We start from the raw sequence: 19603 nt of genomic DNA, 5'->3' as shown, positions 1-19603 counted from the left end.
ACTGATATATACCTTTCCCCGCTTTCTATTTCAATTCGTCCTCTCATTGCTGAATTAATTTTAAATATCGGGAAGAATCTTGTTATTGTCCTGTATGTGTGCACATTATTTATATATTTTCTGAATTATTTTCACCTCAATTTATCTTATTCGTCTTATTAATAATTTATACGTTTTTGAAAAATGATATTGATATACTGAGATGATGGATACGCTCCACATCTATTTCGTCCTTCCGATCAAATTATAATAATATTATAATAATCCTCTTTATAATCTTTCTACCATAATAATATTAGTCCAGACTCAACTCTCTTCTTGATTATCAAATTAGATCAAGCGATTTCTTTTAAGAATAATAAAAAGTAAAGACTTTATGAAAAGATACTGGCTTTTAAAATATGAATTTATTTTCAATATTGTATGCAGAAAGATTTTCGCGTATAATAGCTAATTCAGTCTTTAGTCTCTAAGAAAAGAAACGACTGCGGATAATATTATTTTTTTAATTGTATTTATTTCAAAAAGATATTTATTCAAAATTTTATAGAAACAAAGCATGTATGTATATAGATACGTATGAAGTACATTTAAAATAGTACTTTGTCTCGCGCCTCTTGGAAATGACGGCGTTAAAAATCTGGATTTACTGAAGACATCTCGACAGACAAATATACCGGGACACTTTTCGTATAATTTCGCAAAAAAAAGGATGTGTCTACAAAGCGAGTCTTGCAAATCTTCATTAAAGCTAGCCGGTGGTCAACCATCTTTCATCTCTTCTCGCAGATGCGGAGGTGAGACAGGTTGTGAACCTCGGTTAACTTTAACCCCCGTTTACGGAGACGATCGATGGACAGTTAAAGGGTTTACAGGGTTAAAACAGCGCGCGTTTAGCGTGCGCATATTTAAGAGACGAACGGAAGCAGGTGCGACCGCTTCCGCAGGCCGTCGCGCCCAAGAAGACACCGTACACCAAAGCGGTCCAGACTATCACGCCGACCGCAGCCGCCGCCATTATCAGATGCGCTCGATGACGAACGCGATCCAGGATCCGCAGCATCCACTTGCGGTCCACCGCTCCCCCAGGAGACGCCGCGCGACGCAAAGATGCGGTCGCTGCGTTCTAGACATGCGCGCTTGTCAGAGAACATCCGGGGAACATAATAGAGCCGAACTATTAATTTTATCCAAAAGTGACAAACAATACCTAATAATTCTCATAACCGGTTATCCCATCCTTTAGAGACAAATAATTCCGATTACATTAGTAATCTCTTAAGTTAATTTTATGTGTATCGCGTAACCGACATCGCATCTTTTGTATATACCTACTTTTATTTTTATTAATAACTACAACCAACTTTACTTTATTGATAACCGATTGATCGAGAAACTCTGAATAATCAAAGCCAGAAAAATCTGTCCTTTTCCCACCTCTACTGCGTTCGTTGCTCCAGTTCGCCTCGCGACTGCAACTGCTTCCTGCATCTCGTACGGTTCGTCGTGCGATTCGTTGGACGCCTGCTCTACTTCGCCTTCCACCACGTGCAGATCGTCGTACGGCCCATATACTTCGCCGTACACTTCCTGGACTTCATTGTCGAGCGCTTCGTGCATTTTAGCTTCGTTACCCATCTTCTCGTGCGCCTCATCGCTCGCCTCCCGGAAACGCTCGTACTACGGCAAAAAGGTTTCCTAGGCTCGTATAAAATTGCTGACTGGCTAATTGCCAGAAAAAAGTCTTTTAGCTTTCCGTACCGACAGGAGATTTTATAACGTCTCAATAAAAGATAATATTTCTAGGCGACGATCAAAAATATGTAGTAAATTAAAATGAAACACCGAGAGATATATAAAATCGTTAGTAGCACAAGAGTCGAAAAGGTCAGACGCGAGGGGAAAATGAATACTTGCAAGATTAATCTATCCTATTTAAATTTCCATCTCAATTTTTTTTTTTAAATTCGCCTACTTTTCGCAGAAAAATGATAGCTGATAAAAATTAATATAGAGTATTTATATATAACTTTTTCAGTGCGCAAATTTGAATAATTTAAACACCGTGCTCTCTTTCTACCCCCCCATTTTTTCGCGATAAAAAGTTCTCGCGTTCTTTTTGCCCGCGTCGAGAATGATATTTCTGCCCGCGTGAGCATATTTAATATTTTTTTATCTGTATTTAACTTGTCTGGGAAATACGTTTAATTTCCTCCGGTGCACTTGCGCTTTTCCAAATGTCGCGTCGCAAATTGCACAAACGCTTCGAATTATCGCGTGCAAGAGCAAAATCAACACGCGCGCATGTACGTAAACGCGCGTCCCGCGGCCCGTCTCCGATGCCCGTAGGAGGTGTATCTTAAAACGCGGAGCGAGCGTCGGTTCTCCAAACCGATCCGGGGGATGGATTTTAGCGGCCCGTGCGGGGACGCGTCGGAGGGATCGATCGCGTCCAATTACGGGAAATGCGGGGACCCGTACCTGCATATTCTGCAGTTTACTTATTTGCTGACGGACCAGACGAACCACCTTGCATTTCGCGTGTTGACAGTTCGCCAGGAACTCCGCGAGGCTCGCCGTCCGGTCGTCCCGCTCGTCCTGCTCCAGATACCGACAACTGCCGCATGTACGCGCGTCGCATATCATTTCCGATTGCATATCGGCGTATCGCGGCACATACGCGACGATCCGTGCGATGTAAAAGGTTCATTTTTTTTTTTTTTTTAAGATATAACTCCGCCGCGGACGCAGCTGAAGATGCAAGCGAGTCGGCATGCAAATTGAACGACGCGATTGTTTTACCTTTTATTCACGTTTTATCTTTTACCTTCATTCCAATCTATTTCTCTACAGACAGGAATTAAATTACAGTTAAAGTTAGTTTTCTTTATATTTGTACTGCGCATTGAGTTAAAGTTAATTTTCTTTATATTTTCATAGGTTCTCCTCTTAAAATTAAGCACTTGTAAGATTAAATGATAGACTATGCGATTTTGATATGAAAAGCATACATTTTTAAAGTTGAATTGAATTTAATTTGATTTTAAATATATTTGTAATTTAATTCCCGCTTAATTAATTGCATCATACGAGAATCGTCAGAAATATCTTTTCAGACTGTAAAAGGTGAAGTTAAGAAATAACGCACGGTTCTCCTGATCAATAAAAACCGCGAATTGATGTCAGAACATCGTCAAGGATCATCTTAAGTTCATGCTTTAACATAAACCAAAAGTGCCCATTTCTCTCCCTTGCTTTTAAACCTCGTAAAATATCATTCATAAGAGTTCATAAATTGTATTGTATAACGATTATTTGTAAAAATTGAGCAAATTTTCTAGTTCTTTTTTAAGTTTTAATTTCGGTTCTAATTTTCACTGATCAAACATAATATCATATTTTAAAGTTACACATGTAACTGAAGTTATTTGCAAAATAAATGATTTCAATGTAATGCAGAATTTATTAAAATTTTTGTTAACAAAATTACAGTTAAAAATTAGCATGAAAGACCTTTTCAAAAATAGTAATTTTAATTATTATACCTTAAAATATATATAATGTTTATAAAGTATATTTTAAAGATACACACACAAATATTTTATTATCTGTACTGAAAGAATATTTAGTTAAATATAAATACGGAATTGCCACGCTTTCTCTCATCTTCTCTATGAGTTTGCGAGTGGAAAAATTTGATATGTATTTTACATCTAACCTTATTATTAATTCAGTCTAGGTTTCTTTTCGGGTGGTGGTTTCATGTCTTTCTTCTCGGTCTTCACTTCCTGCTTAATCTCTACGGCTGAAATAACAAAGAAAGAATCAATGATACTGAATAGTATTAAAATAATATTAAAATTAGAAATAAAAGATCAAATAAAAGAATATAAGCTACACAAGCTACGTACAAGCTTCTGTCACTGCTTGGTGCACTGGCTTTGGCACCGGTAAGGGAAATTTACGAGTGAGCTCCGCGAGTAACATATCCACTCTCTGCCGCTGAAACAATGAGCTAGGCTCCTCGCGCACCGGCGTTTCCTTCTTGGCGGCCAAGGCCTTGCCATTCTTGAAGTCCCAGGAATAGCCCTTACTCGGATGATATCGAGAGCAGGAACTTGCTTCGTCGAAGGCGGATTGTAGGTGGTGAACTGTGGACAACTACACAAGATACATCTTTTAAGTATGACAATCTAAAAATGACACCGTCAAACATATACCGTGCTAAGGAAGATACGGAAAATATTCCGATGGCAGCCTAGCATCTTGAAAATTTCAAATGTACATTTTATCTCGCTCACCAGTCTAGAACTCACGACGGATCCTAAATCTGGAGCTTGGTACACAACGCCGGCTATGATGTAGTAATCGGCAACTGGCGATGCTAAAGTTGGCGAATGCCTGTGTTGTTTTCTAATCACGTATAGGATCGGCTCTTGTACGTGCAACAGAATGTACTCCAAGCCGGTCATATTGCTGGAAAATAGCCGTGATAAATATGCCTAACGATAATCACGTTTGACCATTTAATTTGCCAGCCAAATCTCTCGACGAGACTTACGTCAACTGATCGGGACTCAGACGCTGCATCTTAACTATCTCATTGTTGCAAGTTCTGTCGTAGAATGGATTGCTCCTTTCCGAGAAGTAGTCCATAATGTTGCTCGGATTAAGGACCGGAATCCAGGCGCTGTCGTGCCAAGACAGGCCCAAAGGATTCTCTACAAGAGGAGAACAACGGGAATTATCAAGTCTGTTAAGTATTGATCCCGGCAGAGATGATAATGAAAGATCATAGACCTTTACCTTGTACCGGAGTTTTTCCGGGCATCATCATCACATCCACTCAATGGAAATTGCAAAATTTGTGCAAAATAATTGCAGTCCGCGCTATAACGTATTTATATTAATCACATTTCCGTCACATGTGTCATTCTTCTTTTCAGCATTCTGTTTACATCGATCCTCACGCACCTACCGGCGTACCGACATCTTCCCTTCAGTCATATGTATAATCGATAACAAAGTTTCTTCAAGTTTCCTTAGTACCTGCTATAGGTAAAATTACTTTCGCAATTGTCTTGCGCCAATAATGCTTTCTTTATCGTAGGGAAATTATTCGCGAACGTGACTACGCAGTTCAACGTACATACACGTTCGTGGCGCTAGTATGCTAGATTCCCAAATAAAAGGCGAACATATCTACCCTCGGGCTTCGGTGTTTCGGTGCGCGCCGTTGCGCGACGTAGTCCATGTAGCCTGACATCTGACAGGAGTGACAGGTCCGTTCAGTTACATTTTGTTCGCCGTTCCGTTCGCGGTTTTCGGAGGCTGTCAGCGGCGCGTGACAGGGAATGTCTTTTCACGAGTGTCACCTGGACCCGCAGACCCCGGCTCGATCATCGCGATGTGACCGCGATTCCCTGGTCCCCGTGGAAAACGCGCGCGAGGTCTCCCCGCGACGGACGACGCTTCGCCGTCGCTGATTCCCCGAGACGCGGCCACCGGCTCGCGCGTTAAATGAAAAAGGTAAATGAACCGCGGCGTCGAGGTACTCTTCGGGGAAGATTCGCCGAGAAATCCCCCCCCGGGGGGAGGAACCTGGCCGACGATATAATCGCGTCGAATTAATCGACGCCGCGCGGCTCGTCAGCTGATTCGCAGGTTTTTTTGCGCGCTGTCACGATGACGAGCCGTCCACCACGTCCACGAGTTTTTTTTTTTTTTTTTGCACGCATCTCACTTTGCAGGCAGAAAAACTACCGCGAGAATCCACGCCGCTCCGATTTTCACGACGCGAGAACGCGCGTGGGAGTTTTTGTTGTCTACTTGATTTCGATTTATCGGACGCTGGAGTTTCACATTCGCTTAATCGCGACGCTCTATCAATGCATCGCTTTCATAACCGTTTTCCCTCGCTCCCCCTCGCCCTCCTGGATTCACGAGCAATTAAACATGAAGGTTAGAAAACTGTCGTGACAGCTCTTCCCTCCCCCTCCCTCCGTCCCCTGCCGCGAATGTGCGACACGCGCTCGGGAAAGAGAATCGCGAGCGTGTGCGAGAAATGACAGCCCATTTGTTAAACCCGCTGCTTTTCTTTTGTCGAACGATTTACAACTATAAAGTTTTGTTCCATTCTTTTAAAGGTGGAAGTTTCGCTTGTTTACTTGTTAACTCTATCGATCTAAACTGGATCGTTGAACCGATAAGCTCGTGTTATTTACTGTGACATTTACTTTCGCTTTTAATTAAACAGTGAAGGATTGTTTTTACAGAGAGATCGATTCTGACATTTGGCTTTTGCGCGACTGACAATTTGCTTTATTATTGAAACGACGAATCGGCGTTTTTTTTTTTCGAATACATATCGCGATTTTTTTTTTATTTTTTTTTTGTTTATGTATCGAAACATTTATTTCGTTTTTCTAAAGTAGGACATTTTTGTTTGTTTACTTGTCAGATCTAATTGATCTAATCTGAATCGTCAAACCGGTAAACCACGGTAAACTCTCTCATTTTCGCGTGACATTGTTACTTTCCTTTTCAATTGAACAACAAAGAATTTTTTTTATAGAAAAGAGATTGATTAGTTTTTTCGCACGAAAATTTCTCGAAGTTGCTCGTTGTAATTGCAACAAATTAAATAAATGAGTGTCCTGCTCGCATTACAGCTCTCGCGAAGCCTCATCGAGCCGACGTGAGTCCGGATTTAATTTCTCGAGCGACGCGGTTCGGCTACGGTGCATTGATCTGCGGCGTGTTAGCGAGGTAAGCGTCGTGTAATGTTTAGAGAGAATTGATATTTATAAATTGGCAGCTCGATTTACATTCAATTTTTATTCGATTATTCAATTTATTTGATTTATATTCAATGCGTTTGCAGAATGCACTCCGGAGGGGATGATGAAACCGAGAGAAATGGCATTAGCGATAGCAGCCATGTAACGGGGTCATAAACAAGATTTGTAGGTACATTTCTAATTACATTAATAACTACTAATCTATAGATCTTAATTGGAGAAATCCGTCTCTACTCTCGTCATTTATGTAGGATCGCAAACAACTGTTTCCTTCCAATATTTGTTAATTTATGTGAATGTATGGAATACATTTTCTTTCGCTAAAAGATTCTTTCATTAACGATAGCGTGCCGTATATAAGCTATATAATAAATAATAACCATACAATAAAAAGATAATGTCGGTAATGTTGAGTAATTCAATTGGCTAATAACGAAAGGAAAAAAAATTGAGGAGAAAACCGAAGAGCTTATTTCCAAACCGTACTAAATTATATATTTTTTAAATTGCATAATTTTATATTTCTTTCATTTTTCTTTTAACGAATGTAAAAGAATTCTAAAGAGTAAGCTCTTCAATTGTTGCATTTTTCGCTGTCGAACAGATTCTCGAATGCGACGTATCTCGCAGGTTCCGCGATGGAGGACTATACGCCAATTGACGAGGACTTCCCGGGCCGGTTGCTGCACCAGGCCGCGCTCTGGGATAACGCTGAGCTGCTGGAGGACCTGCTGCGTGGCGAGCACGCCCAGTATATCAACAGCAAGGACTCGTGGGGCAGGACACCGATGCACGCAGCCGCGATCACGGATAACTCCCGTTGCCTGGACGTTTTGCTGACTGCCGGAGCCGACTCGAACGTCACCTGCGGCCCCCGCGGTCATCATCGTACGCCGCTGCACGTTTGCGCGGAGCACGGCCACGCCGGCAACGTGGAGAAGCTGCTGAACTTCGACGCGGATCTCATGATCCGCGATGACGACGGCCTGAAGCCTCTCGACGTCGCTGAGAAGGGCAACCACGACTCCTGCATCCACCTTCTAAAAGCGGCGGCCGAGAAGTACGAGCTCGCGAAACAGGCGACCCACGCTTCCTTACGCGCGGCTTGTATTCAGGGTGATACCGTGGCCACCCGGAACATCATCCAGGGTCTGTCGACCGATCTGGAATGCGTGGTGAACATGGCGCCGAACGGCGCCAACACGCTGCTCTTCGTCGCCTGCGAGAGCGGTCACAAGGACATCGTTCGGCTGCTGCTGGACCACGGCGCTGACTGCAGGAGCCATCCGGTAACCAAGTACTGTCCGCTCTACATAGCGTGTTATCACGGCAAGCTGGAGATCGTCGAGTTGTTGCTCCGGCACTTTCCTAAGCAGACGCAACAGTTCACGGTGGAGCGCTGGTTACCGATTCATGCGGCGACAATAAACGGCCATCACCTGGTGATCGATGCGCTGCTCAAGTTTGAGTATCCGCAGCACGTCTACCAACGCTACAAGGATCCGTCCGGCGAATTCGAGTACGATCTACCGTTCGACATTAACGCGCAGGACGTCACTGGCCAACACGCGCTCTACATAGCTAGTATGCTGGGCAGTGTCAAGTGCGTCGAGCTGCTCCTGAGTTACCGGGTGAAGGCGAGGATGACCAAAGAGGAGGATGGCGTGAGTGGCGCGCAGCAACTCCCGGTATCGAAGCGCAAGATCTCCAGCGGTATTCAGAGGCTGATGTCGTCGCTGAATTTCCGCAGCAAGGCGCCCACTGACAAGAAGGACGATAAAATGATATATCCGGTGAATCTGGATCTCTACTGCAACAACGGCAGCGAAACGGCGTTGCACGTGGCTGTCAGGGGCAGACATACCGAGGTGGTGAACTCTCTTCTTCAGGCAGGCGCCAATCTCGAGCTGCCTGTCAAAGTCCCGTACGATCAGAGCGATCCCGACGGTAGTTACTCGAACGTATTAACGATTGCGTGTCAGAATCGCGATGTGAAAATCGCGGACCTACTGTTGAAGCACGGCGCTGTCGACAACGAGTGCAAGGCGCTTAAGATTGCTGCGCAGAATCGCGACGAGGCGTTGACCGCGAAACTATTGTCGATTAAGGCGTATCCGGACTCCGAGTACAAGATCAACAAGAAAGCGATGACCGAGTGCACGCAGAGTTCGCACTTCTCCGCTCTATCGTCCTTCGGCCACGTCACCTATTCCGCTCTGTTCCCGAAGACACCCACGATGATCAATTGGCACAACCAGCAGTGTCGTCTCTCGCAGATCCGGCTGCAGTGGTTGATCGACGCAGTATTGCATGTTAACAAGAAACTGAGCCCGAAAAACAATGACCTGGTGTTGTACGCCATCACGCGAATCGATATCTCTCACAACTCCATCACCACCGTACCGTCCACCATGTTCTATTTGCAGAGCCTGCGGTACCTCAACATGGCACAGAACAAGATCGACACCCTCACGGCCGACTCGAAGAATCCGAAGGATAAGCTGTGCCCGGTTCTAGAGGAGATGTACCTGCAAGACAATCGACTGGAGCAGCTGCCGGAATTTATCATGAACTTACCGGCACTCGAGATCATGGACGTGTCCAATAACAAGCTGCAGTGTCTGCCGCAGAATCTGTGGCGCGCGCCCAAACTGAAGGAACTGAACGCGTCGTTCAATCTGCTGCGCGATCTGCCTAGCCAGGCGTCGCAGAACGTCCTGAGGAAGCCGCAACGAGGTGACGAAGCGCAGCAGAACGGCACTATCTTCCGCGGATTAGCTGTTATACCGCGAATAGAGTCCATGGAATTCGACTCGTTCACGAAGATCGCAAACGCGCAGGTGATCGAAATGGAACGGCCACACGTGTGGACCAGCTCGGTTCAAGTATCAGAGAGGATGACCGACGACACGGAGAATGGCAACAAGTCAGTGCTAGCGTCGTTGAATCTGGCGCATAATCTCTTCAACAGCATCCCCGTGGCGCTACCATGTTTGGCGGTGAGCCTGGTGCGGCTGAACATGGCGTACAATTCGCTGCGCTCGATGAGCCACATTACCTCGTATCCGGCGAGTCTGAAACAGCTGGACCTGTCAAACAATCAGATCTCACGTTGGCCCAGTCTGCCGCAGGTCGACAGTTCCGACAGCATGGAGCAAGCGAATACGGCCTGCTACTGTCCGGCTGTCAACGCACAGTCGCCGGGTATTGTGCCCAGCAACAGGCAGACACCCGCGTCGATGCGTGATATCGTATTGCAGTCGGTGTGCGTGCATAGGCGGCATCTACGACTGGAGAACCTGCGCACCCTGATACTGGCGAACAATTTGCTGAATCGCATCCAGCTGACGTCGTGCGACGACGGCGAGATGCCGTGTTTGGAGGAAGAACGTGGGGATTCGGATAGAGACTCGAAGATTGGACATCCCGGATCAAAACTGTACTTGCTCTTTCCCAATGTCAGTATGTTGGACATCAGCAATAATCAACTGCGCGAGATACCGCACAACATCTACGAGCTGAACAATCTGTCGGTGCTGAATATCAGCGGCAACTACGATATCGTCGAGTTGCCGCCACAGATGGGTCTGCTGGGTCGTCTGTGGAATTTGAACACGCAGGGTTGCCGGTTGCAGGAGCCGCTCAAGTCGATGATCGAGTCGAAGAAATACAAGACGATGGACGTGATCGGTTACCTGAAGTCGATCTTGGAGGACGCAAAGGCGTACGCGCGCATGAAACTGATGATCGTCGGTATTCAGGGGATCGGCAAGACAAGTCTGCTGGAGCAATTACGGCAGGAGGGTGAAGTGCCGAACAAGAAGAAGGCATCCGAACACTGGGCCAAGCGGATGGGCAACAAGAATATCAACGCGAAGACCGCCAAGGGTACGACCATCTCGACCGTGGGCGTGGACATCGGCGACTGGATTTACGAGAAGAAAGTACGCGGACAATCGTCCCACGGGCCAGTCTACTTCAGAACCTGGGACTTCGGCGGTCAGCGCGAGTACTACGCGACGCATCAGTATTTCCTATCAAAGCGCAGTCTGTATCTGGTCGTGTGGCGGATCACAGACGGCTTCAAAGGCGTCTCCGAGATCTTTCAGTGGCTGGTGAACATTCAGAGCAGAGCGCCCAACTCCCCGGTTATCATTGTCGGCACGCATTACGACGTTTCCTATGAGCATAGCGAGGGTCTGCAACAGTACATACGCGATAAATTCATCAACGTTGTCGATGCCGAGAAGTGCGGTCTGCCCAAAGTCATGGAGACGATCGAGGTGAGCTGCAAGACGCGTCACAACATCAAGATGCTGTGCAACCTCGTCTACGACGTTGTCTTCAGTTTGAGATCGCCTGGCAGCAAGGAACTATTGCTGGAGCAAAAAGTTCCGGCGAGTTACCTAGCACTGGAAGATGTAGTAATCCAACTGGCGCACGACAGAAAGCTATCTGGCCTGGACCCGGTGCTAAAGGCCGATCAATATTACGCAGCCGTCAATAACGAGCTTCAAAAGTTACATAGATCCTTCAGAGACCCCGCCGAGTTACATCAGGCGACGTTGTTCCTTCACGAGAACGGTATAATTTTGCATTATGACGACGCCACTTTGAAAGATCTCTATTTCTTAGATCCGCAATGGCTCTGCGACATGCTGGCCCACGTAGTCACCATACGGGAGATCAATCCGTTCGCCAGATCAGGTATAATGAAACTGGACGATATCCAACATGTATTTAAGTCCTCTACGATATCATCGATCGACACCCAGGGCTATATTGTTAGTTTACTCAACAAATTCGAGGTTGCTTTGACATGGGACTGCCGTACGCTGTTGATACCGTCCCTCTTACCGACCGAAGAGGATATTCTGCGCAATAATCAGATCATCAAGGTACCGGTGAAGACGCGCGGCTGGCACGTACGTGCGAAGAAGATTACATCGCCCATGTTTGCGTGCCTGGGTGCACCAACCAGTGACAATAAAAATAACGCTGAATGCGTGCTCACATCGAGATCACAACCCGATTGCTCCGTTACTAGATTGTTGCTCATGTCGTATTTCCCCAGCGGATTTTGGTCCCGACTGATCACTCGTATCCTCGCGGACGACACCATCGTTGATATCGTCATGTCGTTCCTGGCGCCGTTCAAGGACTTTGTCGACGACAACATTTTCGCTAGTCTATTGGATCTACAGGCTGAATGGGTGCTCTGGCAGACGGGAATCGAGCTGCGATACTCGGGCATCACATTGCTACGTTTGAAGGAAGTCTGTTATAATCTGAAAAATTCACCGTATGATTACAGGCAGTTTAAGTTCAAGTTGAAACAAGATGGTATTTGGTGCACGGTAGACCTGAAGAATTCTGCTATCTTAGAGATTTGGTTCCCGGTAGACACTCTGGTGATCAAACAGCCCATCATGTCCGATTCCGTGGACGAGGAGCCGATGGGCTACCAAGCGATTGTGGTGGAGCCACGGCCGGAAAGCATACCGCAGTTAATGGCACTGATCGTTGATCACATCGACATCCTGCTGGAAGATTGGTATCCTACACTGGGCACACGTTTCGTCCACACGTCGGAGGGTAAATTACTGGTCACAAGGTTGATACCGTGTCCGCGCTGTTTGCTCGGCAACACTGAGAACGGTGACGGCGAGTCGAGCGACAGCGATGGCCGGTTGATCGAGGACATTCAGAAGTACTGCGCCGTAAATCGTACCGAGAGACAGAGCCAGGACAGTTACAAGTCCGACGGCGACAGTGGCGTCGGTTATGACAGTCTGACGTCCAGCAGAATGCCGTCGCTCGAGGGGCATCCAGACATGTCGAAACAGCAGAGTTCCTCGCATTCCGAAAACACTCTTGCGTATTCCTGGATGGTGGAGGAGTGCATATTGGCGGCGTACAGCAATAAACCCATCAGCTGCCCGAGGCATTCGGAGATCCCACTGTCGCACGTCGCGCCAGACATCATCTTCATGGATTTGGGTGCCAAGCATCTGATCAAGTCGGAGGACTTGAAGCGGGGCAAGTTGCTAGGTCGCGGTGCCTTCGGCTTCGTCTTTCGCGGTAACTGCCGACTGCCCGGCACGCACGTTCGCGCCGACGTGGCCATCAAGATGTTGCAACCAGTCTCGCCGGGCCCGAACTCCACGCAGTCGGCGATCCTCGCGTACAAGGCGTCACAGAGCAAGTGGGACCGTGACCCGTTGCAGTATGCCTGCAAGGCGTATTGCATGGCGCGTCAAGAGCTCAATATTTTGCTAACGCTCAGGCACGCCAATATCGTGCCGCTGATCGGTATAGTCGTCAGTCCTTTAGCTCTCGTGCTGGATTTAGCGCCTCAGGGTGCGCTGGACGCCGTCTTGAAGAACTATCGTCGCTCCGGGGCTAAGCTGGATCCCTACACGCTTCAGGCGATAATCCTTCAGGTCGCCAAGGCGGTGGAGTACCTACATCAACAGCACGTTATTTACCGCGATCTCAAATCAGAGAATGTGCTGGTGTGGCAGATGCCGTTGCCGTTTCAGGAGAATCCAGACCCGGTGCACGTCAAAGTCGCCGATTACGGTATCTCGAGACTGACGCTGCCTACGGGAGCGAAGGGTTTCGGTGGCACAGAGGGCTTCATGGCGCCTGAGATCATCAGATACAACGGCGAGGAGGAGTACACGGAGAAGGTGGACTCGTTCTCGTTTGGCATGTTCATCTACGAGCTTATCACGCTGCGCCAACCGTTCGAGGGCCACGAGGCGGTGAAGGAATGCATCCTGGAGGGCGGTAGACCGCCGATCATGTACCGTGAGACTTTCCATCCATGCTACGCGCTCGATTTGATGGTGATATGCTGGGCGCAGAACCCGAAGGATCGGCCGACCGCCAGTCAGATCGTCTCGATCGCCTCCGCGCCCGAGTTCACGCATCTGATAGACGTCACCCTGTTGACGGAACGCACGCAAGTGACGGCGGTCACCATGACCAATTGCGGTAACAGCGGGCAGAACGATGCGACGGACAATCTCAACGGTGACGAGATCTGGTTCGGGCACAATAACGGCGAGGTGGACATGCTGCTGGGCACCCAGAAAGGCTGGCTGCGCCACGTGCGCATCGAGACGCCGGTGATACCGTATGCCATGTGCGGCGTGGACGGCTATATCTGGATCGGCGACAACGCCGGCCAAGTGCACGTTTATCTGTGCGGCAACTTTGGCTGCGTGGCCAGCTACAGTCTGGAAGCGGATCACAGCAAGGAGTCCAAGGTGGTCGGGCTGATCCATCTGGAGCAGCTGAAGCAGTTTGCCATAGCCTTGCACAGCGGCCGAATCTTTTTGCTGTCCAACTCGTTCACGCAGATGAGGAAGACGGAGGTCACCGGCGGCAGCGCTGGCACGGAAACGACGCGCCAAGGTGCCGATGTCAAGACCTACTCGCTTGCCGCGGTCTGCCGGAAGAGACGCGTCCTGGAGCTCTGGGCTGGTCAGAGCTATGGCCGGATATCCGTTTACACGTTGAAGGATGGCAATCTAATTGACACAACGCAGCTGTCTCACTGCACCGGGGCTGCCAACGATGCCGCAATGAGGAATCTCTTTGCCACATACCTGATCGGCGCGGCGACCGAGAGCTTCGTTTTCTCGTACACGTATCCGGGCTGCGTGGTGTACCAGTGGGACGTCGACAGCCGGCAAATCGTCAATAAGCTCGATATGTCTAAGCTGGTGCCGTGCTCCGAGAGCCTCAAGTCCATCGCCATCGAGGAAAACCTGTCGACAGAGAAGTGCCAGGTGACCGCGCTCGAGGCCAGCGATGGTCAGTTGTATATCGGCACCACCTGGGGCTGCATCGTCGTTGCCGAGTGCGGCACCCTACGTCCCGTCACCGTGTTCCGGCCGTTTGAGGGCAAAGTCTGTCAGATCGTGTCTCTCAAGTCCGCCGACAAGAGGAAGACGGTGCTGGCGACCGTCGGCCAGGGATATCGCAGCCTGATCACGCGGTACACCGACTTCCCGCTGAAGACTTTGGAGAACGAGGAGCTCAGGCACGGCATGTACACCCTGCTGTGGCGATCGGAGAACTGGTCGGCAGCTTGATTCCCCCGGCGATCGTAAGATCCACATTCTCAGGTGCATTTAGCAACCGTTTTTTTGTTAGCGTTACACGCGATCCGTCTGACTTACACAAAGATAACGATACACACAAGTAAGCTACATTTAAAGCTGAATGCGCAGTGAGAAGCTGGGTCTAGTTTGGCTCAGTGTCCTTTCAATAAATGCTGGTGAAAAGAAGTTTTCGTTGTAATAAGATTCGGTGCCAATATACCAGGTGTTATAAATCATTGTGATGGGACCGCAGGATACTCTTCTTTGGCAGTATAATACCGGAAGTGCTTAAGTGGTGCGAAGTTCAATGGAGCAATATGTGGGCTCAGTGAATCTTATACGTCCAATATTATAGTACCTAGCATATAAGGGATGTTGATTACGCTAATAAGCGTGCTTACGGGAAATAAATTGTGAAAAATTGGAGAAGAGAATGACGTTGCAGGTCTCATAGCGCTCCCGCAGGCACGCTTATTAATGAGCACCCTGTAATAATGCATCACAGGCTGTAAGCTGATGTTCTTTCGTTCGTCCAAGTTACAGCATTACCAAGTATATAAGAGAAACATTCTTATTTTGTATAAAACTAAGTCATAAGCAAATAGTCTAACGGTATTTTAACGTACGTTTTCGCTTGCATAAGTATAATCGGACTCTATGAGAGTCACGCTATTTAAGTATTTATATAACGGAAGGGGAGAGAGGAATATTAATGCAATCTGTTTTTCGTCACTGCAAAACATGGGACAAAGGGGAAGGAAAACATTTTTCGAATATCCTCAACTGATATTAACTGAGCTGTTTTCGATATCAAAGAACTATTTTTAGCACCATCAATTACCTTTTATAATACCGTTAGTGTTAAGATTTCGATAAGTTTTACTGCTGACGCTAACGTCGTAATCTTGAGTCGATATAGAAATACGATTTCTAAACCATACTCGCGTATCTCTCTCTACGATTCAGTTACATCACGTCCAAAGTAATATCTTTCGAGCCGTACTGCGAATTTTATAGATATTAAGTCTAATCGAACCGAAGGTTGTGGGACTTGATGTATAAATAGATTAACATTAATTTACTACAATGTAACACTAGGAAGATACAAGACCACACTTACACACACACAGAAGCGTCTTGCTCAATGAAATCATTAAATTTCTGATCCACGATTTAATTACACGGGAACGATCAGTGTATCCCAAAAAGTAATCGATGTGATATGAAATACTCAGCGAAAGAGAGAACGTAAAATATTGTCACAAAACTGTTATATTTTTTTTTCAATTATGACGCTCTTTAATTGCGCTTATCGACAAGAAATCCTTCAGGATATTTGCTAGAAATTTTATTTTGCTTGCCAGATATTTGTTCCTTTCCATGCTAAGCGTTCGGGATTTTTATTAGCTCTTACAGCAGTAAAATGAAAATAGAAGATAACGATGTAATACAACTTGCACATTTAATTCGCCCGTAACGCATTTAAACGAGAAACGGCATTTAAAGGGCTAAATGGATATTTATTAAGAAATGTAATGTGGTCGGCTGGGAGAATTTTCAATATGTAACATGCGTACTTTTGACTGTTACTCTCGAACCGGCGCGTTCGGTGCAGTGATGCAATATTTTTAGTTTATATAGCGCGTTTTATATTTATTTTTTTTAATTATACTCGTACCTGCAGCGCGCGAAGCGAAACCACAGTGATATACGCAGCTTGTATCCTCTTTTTTTCTATACGACTGTTGTGAAAGAGCTAGAAATTACGTATCGCCCTATTCAATTATTATTAAGTATGCCTTGGAATATGGCGGATGATTATATAATGTTGCAACAAAACGTAATCTACTGCGACGATACGTAATTATCGCGATTGAGAATTCTACGCGATTGATCTCCGTACATTAAGTGCATCATTGTACATTCACGTTTACTTATCACGTGAGGATTACTATGGTTCTCATCTCGTACTCATCGACGTAAGTTATAACTTTGCAGGAACTCATTGTTATTTAATGTATTGATTGTCACGAAATATAAACACTGTTGTTGAGTTAAGAGACTCGTTAGTTCGTTACATATCTATCCAGTTCCGCAACAATGTATGAATGCAATTAACCCTCAGGGTACGGACTGGGTTAGCGTAGCCCGAGCGAATTTTGAAAGTAGCGCCATTTCAAAGGAAGTGAATGGTGTAGGTCCGTACCGGGGGGGAAAAAATCTTTGAGGGAGCTACAAGGGCTGCATTCGAGGAGCGCGCTATTAGCGCTATTGCATCATTAAACTCGGGTAGTCTACACCTAGTCCGTACGGAACGTTACAAAATCCGTGTTTAAAAAAAAAAATTTGTGTTTTTCTAGTATTTGCTGCAGTAGAGTATTCTGGTATGTATAATTTACTATTTTTAATATACTTTTGTGCATTCTAACCTCAAAATAATGCTCTGTAGCATACCAGCATAAAGCCCCTTGCACAATGCCAAGCAACAGGCAATAGGAACAGGGAATAGAAATCAGAAATCATGTATAAATGCAGAATAAACAGTGACACAGGCAATAGACACAGAGTTTCCGTCACGTTGGAAATTTTGTGCCTATTACTTGTTGCCAACCAATCATAGCATTCGAACTTTTTAGGTTGTAATTAACGATTTTTTGGTTATTTCCTGTTCCTATTGCCTGTTGTCTGGCATTGTGCAAGGGGCTTTACGTATCCGTGCATGCACGTTATTTCTCGAAGAGTTGTGCTACTCTTTAGCATAACTCTTCGTACGATGCGTCGATAACGATTTCTAATATTTATTTTTACGATTTATCATTGCAGAGTTTTTTTTGTGAAAATGGCATCGCGTCGGAGAACTCGGAGTGTTGCATTTCTCGAAAAATTATACAGAGAAACCGAGGATGAGAGTGTAATTGAAAACGCCAGCGACACCGATGACGCCGAGAACGAAGAAGAGGAAAGTTCCCACGCTTCGGAAAGTGACGCTGATGAAGATGAAGCAGATGAAGAGTCACTGGCAAGCGAAGGGTCTGCAGCAGCTCAAACAACAGGCCCTCCCCGCAAACGAGGCCGACCCTCATACCTGCGCTCCAAAAGCGGGCACAAATGGTCTCTCTCTGCACCGGAGCAGAGAGGTAGGTCACAAATTTTGTATGAGCCTGCGACTAAAGGTAATGCAATGAACGCTAAAACTCCACTTGAAGCATGGAGTGTTTTATTTTCCGATGAAATACTTGATATTATTGTAATACACACCAATGAAGAAATAAGTAGACAGATCGATGTGCTCAAAGAAAATAACACAAGGATTGACACATCAGTTCACAAACCGATCGATATAGTTCAATTAAAATCTGTTTTTGGATTGTTATATTATGCTGGTGTTCATAAATCAAGTAAATGTAAAACTATCAATTGGTGTGGCGTTCATTGCATGCCTTTATTCAAAGCTACTATGACGAGAAACCGCTTTACATTTATACTAGATTGTTTACGCTTTGACGATAAAAATACACGAGCTGAAAGGAAAGTAAATGATCGTTTTACACACATAAGAGAAATTTGGGATTTGTTTATAAAAAACTGCATGGATAATTATGAACCAAGCACTAATACTACTATTGGTAAACAGTTACTTCCCTTTCGAGGTCGTTGTATCTTCAAAATGTACATACCTTCAAAACCAGATAAATATGGTTTAAAAATTATATCATTGAACGATGCGAGTACACATTATATGATCAATGCGATTCCTTACTGTGGAACTGTAACCGATCGATTAGAAGGTGAACCTATTCCAACTTACTATGTAAGAAAAGTAAGCGAACCAATTTATAACACTGAGCGAAACATAACTTGTGATAACTGGTTTACTTCATATTCGCTTTTAGAAATGATGAAAAAAGACTATAATTTGTCTCTGATAGGAACAATAAAAAAAAATAAACGAGAAATACCAGCTCAATTCAAAAGTGTATCGAAAGATACACCGAACATCCGATTTTGCTATTTAGATAATAAAACGTTGCTTTCTTATAATCCTAAAAAGAAAGAGATTGTATTAGTTATATCTTCTATTCATGAAACGGGCAAAGTTAATGAAGAATCGGGAAAGCCGGAAATGATTGAGTTCTATAATAAGACAAAGGGCGGCACAGATTGCTTCGATTTCAAATGTCACCAGTACACTACAGCTAGAAAAACTTTTAGGTGGCCTCTTAGATCATTTTATGGTATGTTAGATCAAGCTAGTGTAAATTCTTTTGTCCTTTACAATCTAAATCAAAGTAACACTCCAATGAGAAGAATGGAATATATAATGGAACTTTCTATGCAACTTGTAAAACCTACGCTAATTAAAAGATTAGCTACTCCTACGTTGCGATCAAATCTGCGTAGTATGATTAAAGATTTTTTGGAGGCGCGCGATTTACCAGAGGAAATGGACGTAAGAGATGAGTTTGTTGATAATAAAATGGCAAAACAAAAACGCTGTAATTTGTGTCCCAGTTCTCTGGACCGTAAAACTTTTTACAAGTGCCTAAGATGTAACAAGGCTATGTGCAAAGAACATATAGCGAAAATATGCTGTGAATGCGGAAACACCGTGTAATTCTCTTTTTTTTTCAATTTTATACAATAAAAATTTTATTTAATAATCAATTTTTGTTATTTATTTATATTATA

The 19603-nt window shown here is 45.3% G+C and overlaps 2 protein-coding genes across 8 annotated transcripts; one reads left to right on the top strand and one right to left on the bottom strand.

Moving 5' to 3' along the window:
* Positions 1-566: 566 nt before the first annotated feature.
* Positions 567-4982, bottom strand: LOC112460806 (mediator of RNA polymerase II transcription subunit 6). 3 transcript variants are annotated; one of them, XR_003041487.1, is made up of 7 exons: positions 4801-4982; positions 4562-4721; positions 4302-4476; positions 3912-4161; positions 3719-3805; positions 1438-1680; positions 567-1126 (listed from the first exon to the last, which is right to left on the bottom strand). XR_003041487.1 is itself a non-coding variant. In XM_025025685.1 (6 exons), exons 1-5 carry the CDS (start codon positions 4835-4837, stop codon positions 3726-3728), a joined length of 702 nt encoding a protein of 233 aa, XP_024881453.1. In that variant the 5' UTR covers positions 4838-4982; the 3' UTR covers positions 567-1680; positions 3719-3725. The 3 variants fall into 3 exon arrangements, 2 of the variants coding, with proteins under 2 accessions (XP_024881453.1, XP_024881454.1); XM_025025685.1 differs by having other exon boundaries at positions 567-1680; XM_025025686.1 differs by having other exon boundaries at positions 567-1680; positions 4807-4979.
* Positions 4983-5212: 230 nt separating this feature from the next.
* On the top strand, positions 5213-19575 carry LOC112460804 (leucine-rich repeat serine/threonine-protein kinase 1). Of its 5 annotated transcripts, none has more exons than XM_025025678.1 (5): positions 5213-5529; positions 6672-6768; positions 6884-6965; positions 7431-17298; positions 17738-19575. In XM_025025678.1, the coding sequence occupies exon 4, from the start codon at positions 7439-7441 to the stop codon at positions 14903-14905; it is 7467 nt and encodes a 2488-aa protein (XP_024881446.1). In that variant the 5' UTR covers positions 5213-5529; positions 6672-6768; positions 6884-6965; positions 7431-7438; the 3' UTR covers positions 14906-17298; positions 17738-19575. The 5 variants fall into 5 exon arrangements, with proteins under 5 accessions (XP_024881446.1, XP_024881443.1, XP_024881448.1 ...); XM_025025675.1 differs by having other exon boundaries at positions 7405-17298; XM_025025680.1 differs by having other exon boundaries at positions 6884-6969.
* The last annotated feature ends 28 nt before the right edge of the window (positions 19576-19603 follow it).

The sequence above is a fragment of the Temnothorax curvispinosus genome, unplaced genomic scaffold (genome assembly GCF_003070985.1).
Source record: "Temnothorax curvispinosus isolate PA1 unplaced genomic scaffold, ASM307098v1 QBEX01010810.1, whole genome shotgun sequence".
NCBI classification, from domain to species: domain Eukaryota; kingdom Metazoa; phylum Arthropoda; class Insecta; order Hymenoptera; family Formicidae; genus Temnothorax; species Temnothorax curvispinosus.
The sequence above is the reverse complement of the archived record's forward strand: the minus strand, read 5'-3'. Positions and strand labels throughout refer to the sequence as shown.